At 49.9% G+C, this 17,665-nt stretch overlaps 1 protein-coding gene across 4 annotated transcripts in view; it reads left to right on the forward strand.

The window, feature by feature from the left end:
• The window catches only part of bmpr1ba (bone morphogenetic protein receptor, type IBa), a 536,867-nt gene that overhangs the window by 478,563 nt on the left and 40,639 nt on the right, over positions 1–17,665 (forward strand). For all 4 annotated transcript variants that reach the window (XM_038792771.1, XM_038792773.1, XM_038792774.1 and 1 more), the window contains 2 exons: positions 2,059–2,218; positions 4,773–4,875. In XM_038792771.1, the coding sequence (XP_038648699.1) occupies positions 2,059–2,218; positions 4,773–4,875 (263 nt within the window). The remainder of the gene's footprint in view (positions 1–2,058; positions 2,219–4,772; positions 4,876–17,665) is intronic.

The following is a 17,665-nucleotide window of genomic DNA, read 5'->3' on the forward strand; positions in this document are numbered from 1 at the left end:
TATTCAGTGTTGAGCCTGAGGATGTCATCACACGCTCAATGTGCGGTGTGATGTGGCTCGGTTCGAGCATAGACTGGGGGCAGCTTTCACCACAAACTCACTCTGTACCCGGATGAAGATGCTAACAGGAAAGGTGGTGAAAGGTCTATCAAGCCTTGTCCCACACAAGACGGCAATTCGAGAGAAGCACGAAACACAAGATTAAGAACCATGCCCAATTATGAGAAAATCTAAATCTGGCAAATGCCTATCTGATGCCCGAGGAGGTTGGAAACTGTCCCAGAAGCCCACAACCGACCATACTGACAGCTCGTTTAGCTTTTAGGAGACATGAAGCCCGTCACCCTCGACTCGGGACACGGTGCAGCCGGTAAATCTCACGAGACGGCACAACCTGGATCTCGCCCACAATGGGTGGGCCCGAACTTTCCATATTGAAGTGTGCAGTTAGGCACTCGCTGGATCTAACCAGCAGCCGCGATCAAATCCCCTCATCGAAGAGATTCGAGCTGGGCACTGTTCAGCACTGGTCTCCGTAAACAGGGACCAGGCAGAACAGCACTTGGTGGGGGGGGGGGGGTTCTCACATGTGATTGGAGGCCTCTGGGCAGGGTGGCACCCTGGCACTGCTGATGCCACCAGGGCATCTTGGCACTGCCAGCCTAGCACCCTGGTGATGTCATCCGGGCACCAGGCAGAGCTACCTGGGTGCCAAGCTTGCATTGCCAGGGTGTTTGGGTGGCACTGCCAAACTGGTAGGAGCAGTGCCAGGGTATCAGGCTGGCAGTGAGGGGATCGGGCCTGGGCGGGCAGGGTCCTTATGAGGTGGGGTGTGGGGGGGGGGGGGGGGGGGGGGGGGATTGAGGACCCTCCAACAGGTAAGTTGAGGGGGTCCGGGGTCGCTTTAGGGGATTGAGCGAGCTCCCCAGTGCAGGAAATGGAAGGTAAGTGTGGCCTTGACGGTGCATTCCCTGCCAAGGCCCGAAAAAAATTAACAGAATCGATAGCGGGGTCATGAAACCCGCCCGTAACGGGACTTCTTTTAAAAATCAGGCCCATGGTCTTCACCGCTGCCAGGATCTAGTCCAGCTAGCTCCTTCTTTCCGAGACTTTGCACAATCACCATTCACTGAACCAGTAACTCATTCAGATGGCCTAATAGCCACAGGGGAAAAGGAGAACCACCTAACCTGCTTCTTCACTTGCATAACTTTTACACCTGACCCCTGGTCTTTCCCCAGTCTTTCAATAGGAACACAAATAAATTGGTGCTTCAACTACATTATATCCCTCTGTAAAGTCACTCCTCAATCTAAACTGAATAGATCTGTCTTTTTAAGATTCTCTCAGAACAAAGGTTTTGATGAACAGAGGTGGGTTCTTGTGGATCTCCCTAATATCCATTTTTTTTCTTTAAAATTGACAGTTTTGATAACTGCTTGAAGAGCATGGCTGCAAGTCTCTTGTGTCCTTTCATTGGGTGTTGAATGTACCCGATTTCCATTGATGTGTGACCAACCTCTTTATTTGTGATGTTACGTTATGGCTAATATTTAGTTTTCATAGATTCTATACCAGCACGTTGGAGACACACAACAATCTAAATGCAAAAGATCTCAAACGGTGTGGCTCTCAGTGACTCGGTGGCTAAACAATAGCAACTTTTGTTTCGACGGCACCTTCCATGTAATGAAACATTGCAAGGGGCTTCACAGGGGCATCATACACATCGAGCCACACATGGAGATATTAGGGTGGAGTGAACCAATGGCTGGTCAAAAAAGGTAGGGTTTAAGAAGTGTCTTAAAGCAGGGAGGTGAGGCAGAGAGATGGACAGGTTTAGGGAGGGAATCCCAGTGTTTATGGCCCAGGCAGTGTGGCTTTGATGACGCCCTCTGAGCCTGCGATGCAAGTATTTCTGTTCTCAAATCTGCGACAGTAAGATATTCTTCAGATCTATGGACGAGAGCCTCAGCTTTTTCTGAATTAGTATCTTTAACTGTGCTGATCTCTGCCCGCATTGTTTGACCGGCCTAATGACTTCAACTCTATTTCCAGGTAACCGCCTTGACAACATGATGCTGCGAAGCACGGGGAAGCTGAGCATAGACAACAAGAAGGGATATGTGGACAGCACCATATCTCCGCCTCCTCAGAGGGATCTGTGGTGTCACTGTCACCATCACTGCCCTGAAGAGTCAGTTAACAACACATGCAAGTAAGTTAACATGTGCGGTGCCTTGGTTCCTGCTTTAGCTTTGAACTTGGCTAATATAAACTCTACAGATGCTCTATTTCCTATGAACTATCAGCCAGTGATCGTAAGAAGCAGGAGGAGCCCATTCGGCCCCTTGTGCAAGATAGCAGGGGGATTGATGTGTGTGGATCCACAGCCTCTGCCTGAGCCAGCACTTTAAGAGAGCGAAGAGTTTGCATTTTATAAGGAATAAATTCAATGGGCTGTTCTTGAAGACGGTAATGCCTCCAAGGGAAATTGCACCAAGCCTGTAGAATGTTAATAAAGAATGAAGATAAAATGATCCCACTTGTTCGCCTTAGTGGCCAGCAATTTGTTGTTCATCTGTAAAAACCTTGGCCAATGGATCCTGTGACCCCAGCCTTGGAATTCTGGGTGCCTCGTTATAGAGAGGGAATTATAATCAGAGGGAGTACTATGTAGATTCAATGATGTCAGGAACAATGAGAAACTATAGTTATGAGAAAATTTAAAGAGATAGGAAATATACCCACCGAAACACAGATGTCCAAGAGGAGATTTAATATGCTTTGTTTCAAAAGATCTCAAAACAATAAGAAATAAGAACAGGAATAGGCCATTCTGCCCTTCAACCCTGATCTGCTATTTAATAAGATCATGGTTGACCGATCACTCATCAAGTCCATTTTCCTGCCTTCTCTTTGCAACCCTTAATTCGCAGATTGATTAAAAACCTATCGATTTAAGTCTTGAAAGTGTTCAAGGGCCCGGACTCACCCCAGCTTTCTGGGGTAAAGAATTCCAAAGATTCACCACTCTTTGAGAGAAGAAATTCTTCCTCAATTCTGTCTCAAATGAGCACCCCTTTATTCTGCAACTATGCCCTCTGATCTTACACTCTCCCATGAATGGAAACATCATCCCAACATTTGTCCTGTCCAAACCCCCAAATAATCTTATATGTTTCATTCATAATCACCTCTCATTCTTCTGAACTCCAAGACGCCCAGACCCAACCCGTCCAGTCTTTCCTCAAATGAAAGTCCCTGGCATCATCCAAGGAAACATCTTCTGGACTGCCTCCAATGATAATATATATTTTCCTAAATAAGGGTCCCAAACTATGTACGGTTATTCAAGTGTGGTCTCACTCATACCTTGCTAGGTTATAGAACATAGAACAGTACAGCACAGAACAGGCCCTTCGGCCCTCGATGTTGTGCCGAGCTTTGTCCGAAACCAAGATCAAGCTATCCCACTCCCTGTCATTGTGGTGTGCTCCATGTGCCTATCCAATAACTGCTTGAAAGTTCCTAAAGTGTCCGACTCCACTATCACAGCAGGCAGTCCAATCCACACCCTAACCACTCTCTGAGTAAAGAACCTACCTCGGACATCCTTCCTACATCTCCCACCCTGAATCTTATAGTTATGCCCCCTTGTAACAACTATCATAGTATGATCAGGGCAAAAGTACAGTTGGAGAAAAGTTGGCTAAATGATGAGGGCAGAAACAATGAATAAAGAGAATGGAGCAATGAGATTAGTCTGCAGAGTCTGAGAAACAGAAGTAATTGATCAGAAGCCGTTCAGCCCCTCGAGCATTCAATGAGGCCATGATTGAATTTATACTTCAAATTCACTTTCCCACCCTAATCCCACGCCTTCTCATTCCATTCATATCCAAAGACCTATTGATCTCTGTTTGGAATACACTCGACGACAGAGTAATCACAGTGCTCTAAGCGTAGATCATTTGAAAGGTTCCCTCCGACTGATGAGATTTCTCCTCATCCCAGTCTTTAAAGTTCCCGCCAAAATGAATGGAGATTTAAATGGATCGCCATCGGGGGAGAGAAACGCTGTGGCCGGGCACTAAATCCTGATCATGATCCCAGGTTCCAAGCTCTCTATCCAAGGGGAAACGGCCTCTCAATATCTACCCTGTCAAACCCTGTGAGAATTGTCAATGAGATTCCCCCGCGCCATAGGCATTTGTATCGCATGGGGTTAATCGAGGACAGAATGAACCAAGTACAGGTCTTCCTGTGCTCCAAAGGTCTCTGGTTTCAATGCAGGAATGATTTGGGTATTTGATGTCTATTTGGGGCAGCACGGTAGCATTGTGGATAGCGCAATTGTTTCACAGCTCCAGGGTCCCAGGTTCGATTCCCAGCTGGGTCACTGTCTGTGCGGAGTCTGCACATCCTCCCCGTGTGTGCGTGGGTTTCCTCCGGGTGCTCCGGTTTCCTCCCACAGTCCAAAGATGTGCGGGTTAGGTGGATTGGCCAGGCTAAATTGCCCTTAGTGACCAAAATGCCCTTAGCGTTGGGTGGGGTTACTGGGTTATGGGTTTTGGGTGGAGGTGTTGACCTTGGGTAGGGTGCTCTTTCCAGGAGCCGGTGCAGACTCGATGGGCCGAATGGCCTCCTTCTGCACTGTAAATTCTATGAAATGAAATACCCTGGTTACTATGCAGCCAATCCTATTAGATTATAGAGAAATCACAATGCAGATTGCTGTGGGTTCACTAACATTCCATTTGTGTCCTCAGAACGGATGGCTACTGCTTCACTATAATGGAAGAAGGTGATTCTGGAGGCCATGTCATCACATCTGGGTGCCTGGGCAAGGAGGGTTCAGATTTTCAATGTCGGGTAAGTAGTTAAAGTTACAATATGCAGTGTGTGAATCTTTCTTAATGGTTCTCTGACAACTGAAGAGCATTTTTTCTGACTGTAGAGGAAATTCAATGTTAATATTCACTTAGAAAAGCAACACAGCGTAATTGACAATTGCCAGGGGCACAATTAATTCATCTACCAATCAATGAGACTTGGCTAACACACAGTGAGGCACCATTATAAATCTGGCACAGAAATAAATGTAATATCACTAGGTTAGAATTGCTACTCTATCCAAATACATTCCTCATTAGGTTAAGATTGGAATAATCCCACTTGGTTCCAGATTAATGTTGTGGCTTTGAGTGTGGGAACCAGTGAAAGGGAAAGGGCAGTAAACAATGCAAGGTTATACCCACCTTTAATATGTGTGATAACTTGTCAGCACATATTTTGATCTGCAGATCAAAATCCATTTAGGGTTAGATGGGGTGGCCATAATGATGGAAGTTCGTGTAGAACATAAACTCAGCATGAACCAGATGGGCTGAATGGCCTGTATCTGTGCTGTCAATTCGATGTGATTTCACACCCCCCCCCCCCCCTCCACTATGAAAAGAACACCTACAAGATTAACATCTGTGTGAGGAAGTTATGCCTTTGTACCAATACTAACCACCTCTAATGTAAATGAACTGTTGCGACACAAACTGATTGCTCCTGTCAGTGTACTCTCGTACATTCCGATGTCAGGTTCCTGGAGGCCTGATTTGGGGGGGGGATCACCCAAGCATTTGGAAAACCCCGGGTCATCGTGGACAGGGCAGCGTGCTACCCTGGCACTCCCCGACACCCGGGCACCTCTTGGCAGTGTCACTTGGGCACCCTGGAAGTGCAACCCTGTCACTGTCCGGGTCTCTGCCAGGCTGGCAGTGCCAGGGGTCTGACCCCGGGGCGGGGGGGGGGCTTGCCACTTGGGGTGGGGGAGGGGGGTAGCTGAAGCTTACCAGCAGGAAATCACTCTAAGTGTAACCTCAGCAGAGAGTAACTCACCAAGTCCAAGAAAATTTGTAAAGTGGGTTGTTCCTCGTCTCTGCAGCTGTTGATAAACCCTCTGCTAAATGTGGCCAATAGCGGAATTAGTTTTGACTGCGCTGAATCGTGCCTGATGTACTTCGCAATCTTTTTCCTTTTAAATTTAGAGTACCCAATCAATTTTTTCCAATTAAGGGGCAATTTAGCATGGCCAATCCACCCAGCCTGCACGTCTTTGGGTTGTGGGGGCGAAACCCATACAAACATGGGGAGAATGCGCAAACTCCACACGGACAGTGACCCAGAGCCGGGATCGAACCTGGGACCTCGGCGGCATGAGGCAACAGGGCTAACCCACTGCGCCACCGTACTGCCCGTTTACTTCGCAATCTCAGGACACATGGTACTTTCTGTTATAATGTAGACAACACAGCAGGCCAATATTTGTGTACAGCTCCCACAACCAGCAATGTGACAAGAGCTTGTTAAGAAAGCCTCGCTGATTAATCTGCGAGAGTGTATCTAAACCCCGCACAACAGCATGAAACACTGGTTCTGAGTGGTGCAACTTTGTTTGGGTTAATGTGAGGAACACTGGACAACCTAGTGAGGAACCAGCCCAGTCGTTGTACAAACAATTAATAGAGAATAGTTATTAAAGTAAAAAGAACAAAAAACACACAACAAAAGACTAATATACACTATCACACAAAAGTATACTAATAACCAAACACCCCATTTTATATGAAGTTACCTTTCGTTCCCAAAATATACTCACATTCCCTGGACTGACTGAGACACCCTTTTCCCAAGCAACATTCAATTTTTATAACTCTGTAGATCAAATCCAGCTATAGTTACCACCGAATACTAATTTAGTGACCAAGTCTGGGAAAATGTCTCTTCCTGGTTCAGCGAAGACACAAAACTGTATCGAGAGGAGAATGCCTGCAAGTTGTTGTGGCTCGAAATGTTAACTGGAACAGGCCTCCATGGCTTGGATCGTAGATGGAGCTGGCCTGTCTCTAATGGATGGAGAACTAGCCTCTTTCAGCAATGAGGGTTCTAGCGGTTGTACCGTTCAGTCTCTTTGACATGGATGTTGATTCAGCTGTCGACATCTCTCAAATTCCTTGACGTTTGAAGTTATCATTTCTATAGCCCCACTGATCCCTGGTAAACAATGTTTCTCATATGGTCGTATGCACCTCAATGAATCTAGATACCTGCTAATCTTGTTACTGGGCAAGGCGCATCATATTATATCAGTTGGATTTCGGCGGGAGCTGGGATACTTCAGCTGGTGAGTAGATTTGTCAATTTCAATTGCAGCAGCCAGCCATTGGATACCGGCAGGGGCTGAGCCTATCGGGAGGTGAGTGGTAAGTTTAAATTACTTACCTTTGCAGGGAACAGGAAGTTTGTCCCGTGGACTTCTGGGAAGGTTTACCCCTCCCTAGTTAATAAATTCTGGTGGAGAGGAAACCCGAGACACTACACGTGTAGTGTCTCCCACCCGCCCTCCTCCTCTAACCTAATAATAAGACCCATTGGGGTGAGCAGGTGAGTGCCTTATTACATTATTATTTCTCTTTTTCTTATTTGTTAACCAGAACTAGGTTGGAAAAGACTATAGCAGAGGTCTCCAAGTTTTTTTAACTGAAATTTATGCAAAGTAATAAATTAATTAACTAATCAGAGATGGCTGGGCAGGTGATGTGCTGTAGCTGTATGATGTGGGAGCTGGCTGTTCCCCTTGTGAATGGCAATGACCACATCTGCAGCAAGTGTTGGTTGCTGGAAGATCTCCGGCTCAGAATTGATGATCTGGAGTCTGAGCTTCAAACACTGCGGCACATCCGGGAGGGGGAGAGTTACCTGGACACTTTGTTTCAGGAGGCAGTCACACCTGGGAGATTAAGTAATTCACATTCAGTAACTGATCAGGGACATCAGAGTGTGACTGTAAGTGAGGCAGGCAGAGGGAACCTGAGTTCAGGAGTGCAGGAGCCTCAGCCCTTGACCTTGTCCAACAGGTATGAGACTCTTGCTCCCTGTATGGATGAGGAAAGGGGCTCTGGACAGGATGAGCCAACTGACCACGGTACCATGGTGCAGAAGGCCATTCAAGAGGGGGGAGTAAAAAGACAAGTAGTTGTTATAGGGGATTCTATAATTAGGGGGACAGATAGTATCCTATGCAAGCCGGATCGGGAGTCTCGCATGGTGTGTTGCCTGCCCGGTGCCAGGGTGCGGGACATCTCTGACCGGCTTGAAAGGATACTGGAGCGGGAGGGGGAGGATCCAGTTGTTGTGGTCCACGTTGGGACTAACAACATAGGTAAAGCTAGGGTGGAGGACCTGTTCGGGGACTATCAAGCACTAGGAAGAAAATTGAAGTACAGGTCCTCAAGGGTCATAATCTCTGGATTACTGCCCGAGCCACGTGCCAATTGGCATAGGGATAGGAAAATTAGGGAAGTAAACACGTGGCTAAGGGATTGGTGTGGGAAAGAGGGATTCCACTTCATGGGACATTGGCATCAGTTTTGGAACCGGGGGGATCTGTACCGTTGGGACGGTCTCCACCTGAACCGATCTGGAACCAGTGTTCTAGCGAAGAGGATAAATAGGGTGGTCAGTAGGACTTTAAACTTCTGAGTTGGGGGGAAGGGAAAGTGAAAGCGACAGGGAGCAGGGAGTTAAATGGCAAGATACGCAGGAGGATAACATGTAGGCAGGTGGATTTAAGCTTGAGGCAGACTAGGAATGCAACAAAAAGGAAGGATAACTTTGGACATCTTAGGACTTCCAATATCTGTACTGATAAGAAAGTTAACATTAAGGCACTTTACCTGAATGCTCGTAGCATTTGTAACAAAGTAGATGAACTAATGGCACAGATCATCGTGAATGATTATGATGTGGTAGGCATCACAGAGACATGGCTGCAGGGGGTTCAGGACTGGCAGTTAAACATCCAAGGATATACAACCTATCGAAAAGACAGGGAGGTGGGCCGAGGGGGTGGGGTTGCCTTGTTAGTTAAGAGCAAAATTAAATCTATGGCACTAAACGACATAGGGTCGGATGATGTGGAGTCTGTGTGGGTAGAATTGAGGAACCACAAAGGCAAAAAAACCATAATGGGAGTTATGTACAGACCGCCTAACAGTGGTCAGGACCAGGGGCGCAACATGTACCGGGAAATAGAAAAGGCATGTCAGAAAGGCAAGGTCACAGTGATCATGGGGGACTTCAATATGCAGGTGGATTGGGTAAATAATGTAGCCAGTGGATCCAAAGAAAAGGAATTCATGGAATGCTTACAAGATGGCTTTTTGGAACAGCTTGTCATGGAGCCCACAAGGGAGCAGGCTATTCTGGACCTAGTGCTATGTAATGAACCAGACTTTATTAAAGATCTTAAAGTAAGGGAACACTTAGGAAGCAGCGATCATAATATGGTTGAGTTCAGTCTGCAGTTTGAAAGAGAGAAGGCAAAATCGGATGTAATGGTGTTACAGTTAAATAAAGGTAATTACGAGGGCATGAGAGAGGAACTGGTGAAAATCAACTGGAAGCAGACCCTAGCAGGGAAGACAGTAGAGCAAAAATGGCAGGAGTTTGTATGCATAATTGAGGACACTGTACAGAGGTTCATCCCCAAGAAAAGAAAGATTATCCAGGGAGGGATTAGACAGCCATGGCTGACAAAGGAGGTCAGGAAATGTATCAAAGAAAAAGAGAGATCCTATAAAGTGGCCAAAAGCACCGGGAAATCAGAAGATTGGGAAGGCTACAAAAACAAACAGAGGTTAACAAAGAGACAAATAAGGAAGGAGAGGATCAAATATGAAGGCAGGCTAGCCAGTAATATAAGAAATGATAGTAAAAGTTTCTTTCAATACATAAGAAACAAACGTCAGGCCAAAGTAGACATTGGGCCAATTCAAACTGATTCTGGAAGGCTAGTGATGGGAGATGAGGAAATGGCTGGAGAACTTAATAAGTACTTTGCGTCTGTCTTCACAGTGGAAGACGTTAGTAATATCCCAAAAATTATAAAGGGTCAGGGGGCTGAGTTGAGTATGGTTGCCATTACAAAAGAGATGGTGCTAAAAAAGCTAAAAGGTCTTAAAATTGACAAATCTCCTGGCCCCGATGGGCTACATCCTAGAGTTCTGAGGGAGGTGGCTGAAGAAATAGCGGAAGCGTTGGTTGAGATCTTTCAAAAATCACTGGAGTCAGGGAAAGTCCCGGACGATTGGAAGATCGCTGTTGTAACCCCCTTGTTCAAGAAAGGATCAAGACAAAAGATGGAAAATTATAGGCCAATTAGCCTAACCTCGGTTGTTGGTAAAATTCTAGAATCGATCGTTAAGGATGAGATTTCTAATTTCTTGGAAGAGCAGGGTCGGATTAGAACAAGTCAACATGGATTTAGTAAGGGGAGGTCGTGCCTGACGAACCTGTTAGAATTCTTTGAGGAGGTGACAAGTAGGTTAGACCAGGGAAACCCAGTGGATGTGGTCTATCTGGATTTCCAAAAGGCCTTTGATAAGGTGCCACACAGGAGGCTGCTGAGTAAGGTGAGGTCCCATGGTGTTCGAGGTGAGCTACTGGCATGGGTTGAGGATTGGCTGTCTGACAGAAGGCAGAGAGTTGGGATAAAAGGTTCTTTTTCGGAATGGCAGCCGGTGACCAGCGGTGTCCCACAGGGTTCAGTGTTGGGGCCGCAGCTGTTCACCATATATATTAATGATCTGGATGAAGGGACTGGGGGCATTCTAGCGAAGTTTGCTGATGATACGAAGTTAGGTGGTCAGGCAGGTAGTGCTGAGGAAGTGGGGAGGCTGCAGAAGGATCTAGACAGTTTGGGAGAGTGGTGCAGGAAATGGCTGATGCATTTCAACGTGAGAAAATGTGAGGTCTTGCACTTTGGAAAAAAGAATCCAAGCATAGACTACTTTCTAAACGGTGAGAAAATTCATAATGCCAAAGTACAAAGGGATCTGGGAGTGCTAGTCGAGGATTCCCTAAAGGTAAACATGCAGGTTGAATCCGTGATTAAGAAAGCGAATGCTATGTTGTCATTTATCTCAAGAGGGTTGGAATATAAAAGCAGCGATGTGCTACTGAGCCTTTATAAGGCTCTGGTTAGGCCCCATTTGGAGTACTGTGTCCAGTTTTGGGCCCCACATCTCAGGAAGGACATACTGGCACTGGAGCGTGTCCAGCGGAGATTCACACGGATGATCCCTGGAATGGCGGGTCTAGCATATGAGGAACGGCTGGCGTTCCTGGGATTGTATTCATTGGAGTTCAGAAGGTTAAGGGGAGATCTAATAGAAACTTACAAGATAATACATGGCTTAGAAAGGATGGACGCAAAGAAACTGTTTCCGTTAGGCGAGGAGTCGAGGACCCGTGGGCACAGCCTTAGAATTAGAGGGGGTAAATTCAAAACAGAAATGCGGAGACATTTCTTCAGCCAGAGAGTGGTGGGCCTGTGGAATTCATTGCCGCAGAGTGCAGTGGAGGCCGGGACGCTAAATGGCTTCAAGGCAGAGATAGATAAATTCTTGATGTCGCGAGGAATTAAGGGCTATGGGGAGAATGCTGGGAGGTGGAGTTGAAATGCCCATCAGCCATGATTGAATGGCGGAGTGGACTCGATGGGCCGAATGGCCTTACTTCCACTCCTATGTCTTATGGTCTTATGGTCTTATATCGCTAGACGCCTGCTAGTCTTGTTACTTTTCTGTTATTTTGTTATCATCTCAAATACACTGTTAACCTCATTAATTTCCCAAATTCCGAAATAACCAAATAATCTATTTCCTCAGTGATGTGAGTTGAGGGATTATCAATAGGAGAACACAACTGCTATTTCTCACAACAGTACCATGGGATCTTTAACGTCTACCTAAGAGGGCGTATCGGGCTGTGGTTTAGCATCTTGAATAAAAACGCATTTGAAACAGTGCAGCACTCACTCAGTCCTGGCCCACCGACAGTGCAGTGCTCTTTCAATGCTGACCCTCCAACAGTGCAGCACTGCCTCTCTACTGACCCTCTGACAGTGCAGCACTCCCTCTCTACTGACCCCCTGACAGTGCAGCATTCCCTCAGTACTGAGTCTCTGACAGTGCAGCACTCCCTCAGTACTGACCCTCCGACAGTTCAGTGCTCCTTCAATACTGACCCTCCAACAGTGCAGCACTCCCTCAGTACTGACCCTCTGACAGTGCAGCACTCCCTCTCTACTGACACTCTGAAAGTGCAGCAGTCCCGCAGTACTGACCCTCTGACAGTGCGGTACTCCCTCAGTACTGACCCTCTGACAGTGCAGTACTCCCTCTCTACTGACCCTCTGAAAGTGCAGCAGTCCCTCAGTACTGACCCTCTGACAGTGCAGCACACCCTCAGTACTGACCCTCTGACAGTGCAGCACTCCCTCTCTACTGACACTCTGAAAGTGCAGCAGTCCCTCAATACTGACCCTCTGACAGTGCAGCACTGTATCAGAGCTGACCCTCTGACAGTGCGGCACACCCTCAGTATTGACCCTCTGACAGTGCGGTGCTCCCTCAGTACTGACCCTCTGACAGCGTAGCACTCCCTCAGCACTGACTCTCTGACAGTGCAGCACTCCCTCAGTACTGACCCTCTGACAATGCGGCACTCCCTCAGTGCTGACCCTCTGACAGTGCAGCACTCCCTCAGTACTGACCCTCTGACAGTGCAGCACTCCCTCAGCACTGACCCTCTGGCAGTGCAGCACTCCCTCAATACTAACCCTTTGACAGAGCAGATCTCCCTCAATACTGACCCTCTGATAATGCAGTGCTCCCTCAGTACTGGCCCTTCGACATTGAAACACTCCCTGATTGCTGACCCTCTGACAGTGCAACACTCCCTCAGTGTTGACCATCTGACAGTGTAGCACTCCCTCGGTACTGACTCTCTGACAATGCAGCACTCCCTCAGTACTGACCCTCTGACAGTGCAGCACTCCCTCAGTGCTGACCCTCTGACAGTGCAGCGCTCCCTCAGAACTGACCATCCGACAGTGCATCACTCCCTCAGTACTGGCCCTTCGACATTGCAACACTCCCTGAGTGCTGACCCTCTGACAGTGCAACACTCCCTCAGTGTTGACCATCTGACAGTGCAACACTCCCTCAGTACTGGCCCTCTGACAGTGCGGCACTCCCTCAGTACTGACCCTCTGACAGTGCAGCACTCCCTCAGTACTGACCCTCTGACAGTGCACGTTCCTCAGTACTGACCCTCTGACAGTGCGGCACTCCCTCAGTACTGACCCTTTGACAGTGAAGCACTCCCTCAGTACTGACCCCCTGACAGTGCAGCACTCCCTCAGTACTGACCCTTTGACAGTGAAGAACTCCCTCAGTACTGACCCTCTGACAGTGCAGCACTCCCTCAGTACTGACCCTTTGACAGTGCAGAACTCCCTCAGTACTGACCCTCTGACAGTGCATCACTCCCTCAGTACTGACCCTGTGACAGGACAACACTCCCTCAGTACTGACCCTGTGACAGTGCAGCACTCCCTCAGTACTGACCCTGTGACAGTGCAGCACTCCCTCAGTACTGACCCTCTGACAGTGCAGCAGTCCCTCAGTACTGACCCTCTGACAGTGTGGCACACCCTCAGTACATACCCTTTGACAGTGCATCACTCCCTCAGTACTGACCCTGTGACAGTGCAACACTCCCTCAGTACTGACCCTGTGACAGTGCGGCACTCCCTCAGTACTGACCCTGTGACAGTGCAACACTCCCTCAGTACTGACCCTGTGACAGTGCGGCACTCCCTCAGTACTGACCCTGTGACAATGCAGCTCTCCCTCAGTACTGACCCTGTGACAGTACAGCACTCCCTCAGTACTGAACCTCTGACAGTGCAGCACTCCTTTCGTACTGACCCTCTGACAGTGCAGCATTCCCTCAGTACTGACCCACTGACAGTGCAGCACTCCCTCAGTACTGACCCTCTGACAGTGCGGCAGACCCTCCGTATTGACCCTCTGACAGTGCGGCGCTCCCTCAGTACTGACCCTCTGACACTGCAGCACTCCCTCAGTACTGACCCTCTGACAGTGCAGCACTTCCTCAGTACTGACTCTCTGACAGTGCGGCATTCCCTCAGTACTGACCCTCTGACAGTGCAGCATTCCCTCAGTACTGACCCTCTGACAGTGCGGCACTCCCTCAGTACTGACCCTCTGACAGTGCAGCATTCCCTCAGTACTGACCATCTGACAGTGCGACTCTCCCTCAGTACTGACCGTCTGACAGTGCGGCACTCCCTCAGTACTGACCGTCTGACAGTGCAGCACTCCCTCAGTACTGACCCTCTGACAGTGCAGCACACCCTCAGTACCGACCCTCTGACAGTGCAGCACTCCCTCAGTACTGACCCTCTGACAGTGCGGCACTCCCTCAGTACTGACCCTCTGACAGTGCGGCACACCCTCAGTACTGACCCTCTGACAGTGCAGCACTGCCTCAGTACTGACCCTCTGACAGTGCGGCATTACCTCAGTACTGACCGTCTGACAGTGCGGCACACCCTCAGTATTGACCCTCTGACAGTGTGGCACTCCCTCAATACTGACCCTCGGACAGTGCGGCATTCCCTCAGTACTGACCCTCTGACAGTGCAGCATTCCCTCAGTACTGACCCTCTGACAGTGCGGCACTCCCTCAGTACTGACCCTCTGACAGTGCGGCATTCCCTCAGTACTGACCGTCTGACAGTGCGACACTCCCTCAGTACTGACCGTCTGACAGTGCGGCACTCCCTCAGTACTGACCGTCTGACAGTGCAGTACTCCCTCAGTACTGACCCTCTGACAGTGCAGCATACCCTCAGTACCGACCCTCTGACAGCGCGGCACTCCCTCAGTACTGACCCTCTGACAGTGCGGCACTCCCTCAGTACTGACCCTCTGACAGTGCGGCACTCCCTCAGTACTGACCCTCTGATAGTGCGGCACACCCTCAGTACTGACCCTCTGACAGTGCAGCACACCCTCAGTACTGACCCTCTGACAGTGCGGCATTCCCTCAGTACTGACCGACTGACAGTGCGGCACTCCCTCAGTACTGACCCTCTGACAGTGCAGCAGTCCCTCAGTACTGACCCTCTGACAGTGTGGCACACCCTCAGTACATACCCTTTGACAGTGCATCACTCCCTCAGTACTGACCCTGTGACAGTGCAACACTCCCTCAGTACTGACCCTGTGACAGTGCGGCACTCCCTCAGTACTGACCCTGTGACAGTGCAACACTCCCTCAGTACTGACCCTGTGACAGTGCGGCACTCCCTCAGTACTGACCCTGTGACAATGCAGCTCTCCCTCAGTACTGACCCTGTGACAGTACAGCACTCCCTCAGTACTGAACCTCTGACAGTGCAGCACTCCTTTCGTACTGACCCTCTTACAGTGCAGCATTCCCTCAGTACTGACCCACTGACAGTGCAGCACTCCCTCAGTACTGACCCTCTGACAGTGCGGCAGACCCTCCGTATTGACCCTCTGACAGTGCGGCGCTCCCTCAGTACTGACCCTCTGACACTGCAGCACTCCCTCAGTACTGACCCTCTGACAGTGCAGCACTTCCTCAGTACTGACTCTCTGACAGTGCGGCATTCCCTCAGTACTGACCCTCTGACAGTGCAGCATTCCCTCAGTACTGACCCTCTGACAGTGCGGCACTCCTTCAGTACTGACCCTCTGACAGTGCAGCATTCCCTCAGTACTGACCATCTGACAGTGCGACTCTCCCTCAGTACTGACCGTCTGACAGTGCGGCACTCCCTCAGTACTGACCGTCTGACAGTGCAGCACTCCCTCAGTACTGACCCTCTGACAGTGCAGCACACCCTCAGTACCGACCCTCTGACAGTGCGGCACTCCCTCAGTACTGACCGTCTGACAGTGCGGCACTCCCTCAGTACTGACCCTCTGACAGTGCGGCACTCCCTCAGTACTGACCCTCTGACAGTGCGGCACACCCTCAGTACTGACCCTCTGACAGTGCAGCACACCCTCAGTACTGACCCTCTGACAGTGCGGCATTACCTCAGTACTGACCGTCTGACAGTGCGGCACACCCTCAGTATTGACCCTCTGACAGTGTGGCACTCCCTCAATACTGACCCTCGGACAGTGCGACACTCCCTCAGTACTGACCGTCTGACAGTGCGGCACTCCCTCAGTACTGACCGTCTGACAGTGCGGCACTCCCTCAGTACTGACCCTCTGACAGTGCGGCACTCCCTCAGTACTGACCCTCTGACAGTGCGGCACACCCTCAGTACTGACCCTCTGACAGTGCGGCACTCCCTCAGTACTGACCCTCTGACAGTGCAGCATACCCTCAATACCGACCCTCTGACAGTGCGGCACTCCCTCAGTACTGACCGTCTGACAGTGCGGCACTCCCTCAGTACTGACCCTCTGACAGTGCGGCACTCCCTCAGTACTGACCCTCTGACAGTGCGGCACACCCTCAGTACTGACCCTCTGACAGTGCGGCACTCCCTCAGTACTGACCCTCTGACAGTGCGGCACACCCTCAGTACTGACCCTCTGACAGTGCAGCACTCCCTCAGTACTGACCCTCTGACAGTGCGGCACTCCCTCAAAACTGACCCTCTGACAGTGCTGCACTCCCTCAGTACTGACCCTCTGACAGTGCGGCACACCCTCAGTACTGACCCTCTGACAGTGCGGCACTCCCAAAATAGGGGGCATGGTGATGCTGTGGTATTGTCACTTGACTTGTGAACCAGAAACCCAGGGTAATTGTTCAGGGACCCACCACTGCAGATGGCTAAATTTGAATTCAATATGGAAAAAAAATCTGGAATTAAAAGTCTAATGATGACCATGAAACTGTTGTCGATTGTCGTAATAAATATGTGGTCCATTAATGTCCTTAAGTAGAAGGAAATCTATCGTCCTTACCTGGTCTGGCCTACATGTGAATCCAGACCCATAGCAATGTGGTTGACTCTTCACTGCCCCCTCAAGGGCTATTAGGGATGGGCAGTAAATGCTGGGCCAGCCGGTGGCACCCATGAACGAATAAAAAAAAATTACTGATTTGACTACATCATCAAATGCTGAAAAGCATGTGGGTTCCATGGGGAGGAATGGATAGTTTCCCCACACCCTGGGCGAGATTCTTCCAGCCCCGCCCCAGGCCGGATAATCGCCGCAACCGCGCCACGCTGCCCCAACATCGGCACGCGATTCTCTGCGGAGCGGAGAATCGGCGGCATTTGCGCCAGCGCGAATGGTGCAGCGCCAGTCGTGGGCCACTGTCCGCGGCCGCGCGGAAACGGCAGAGTCCCGCCGGCGCCGTCCACACCTCGCAGCCGACAGGAACTCTGCATACAGGGTTGGGGGGGCTGCTGTGCGGGGGCTCCTTCACCGGGGGTGGGTGGGGGGGGGGGGGGGGGGGGTTGAAGAGAGGGTGGGGGGAGGGAGGGGGGCCTCCGATGAGGTCTGACCTGTGATCGGGGTCCACCGATCGGCGGGCCGGCCTCTGCAGCCCTGGCCCTATTTTGTTACGCGGCCGGCCCCTGAATCTTCTCGACTTGTTGCGTCGGGGTCGGCGCGTTGAGGAAGCCCACCGTGAATGCATAGGTTGGCGCGATGCCAGTTGGCACCGGGAAGGGAGGCTGGAGCGGCGTGAACAGCTCCAGCGCCATGCTCGCCCCGTGTGGGGGTTAGAATCGGGT

Source organism: Scyliorhinus canicula, chromosome 3 (genome assembly GCF_902713615.1).
Source record: "Scyliorhinus canicula chromosome 3, sScyCan1.1, whole genome shotgun sequence".
In the NCBI taxonomy this organism is placed as follows: Eukaryota; Metazoa; Chordata; class Chondrichthyes; order Carcharhiniformes; family Scyliorhinidae; genus Scyliorhinus; species Scyliorhinus canicula.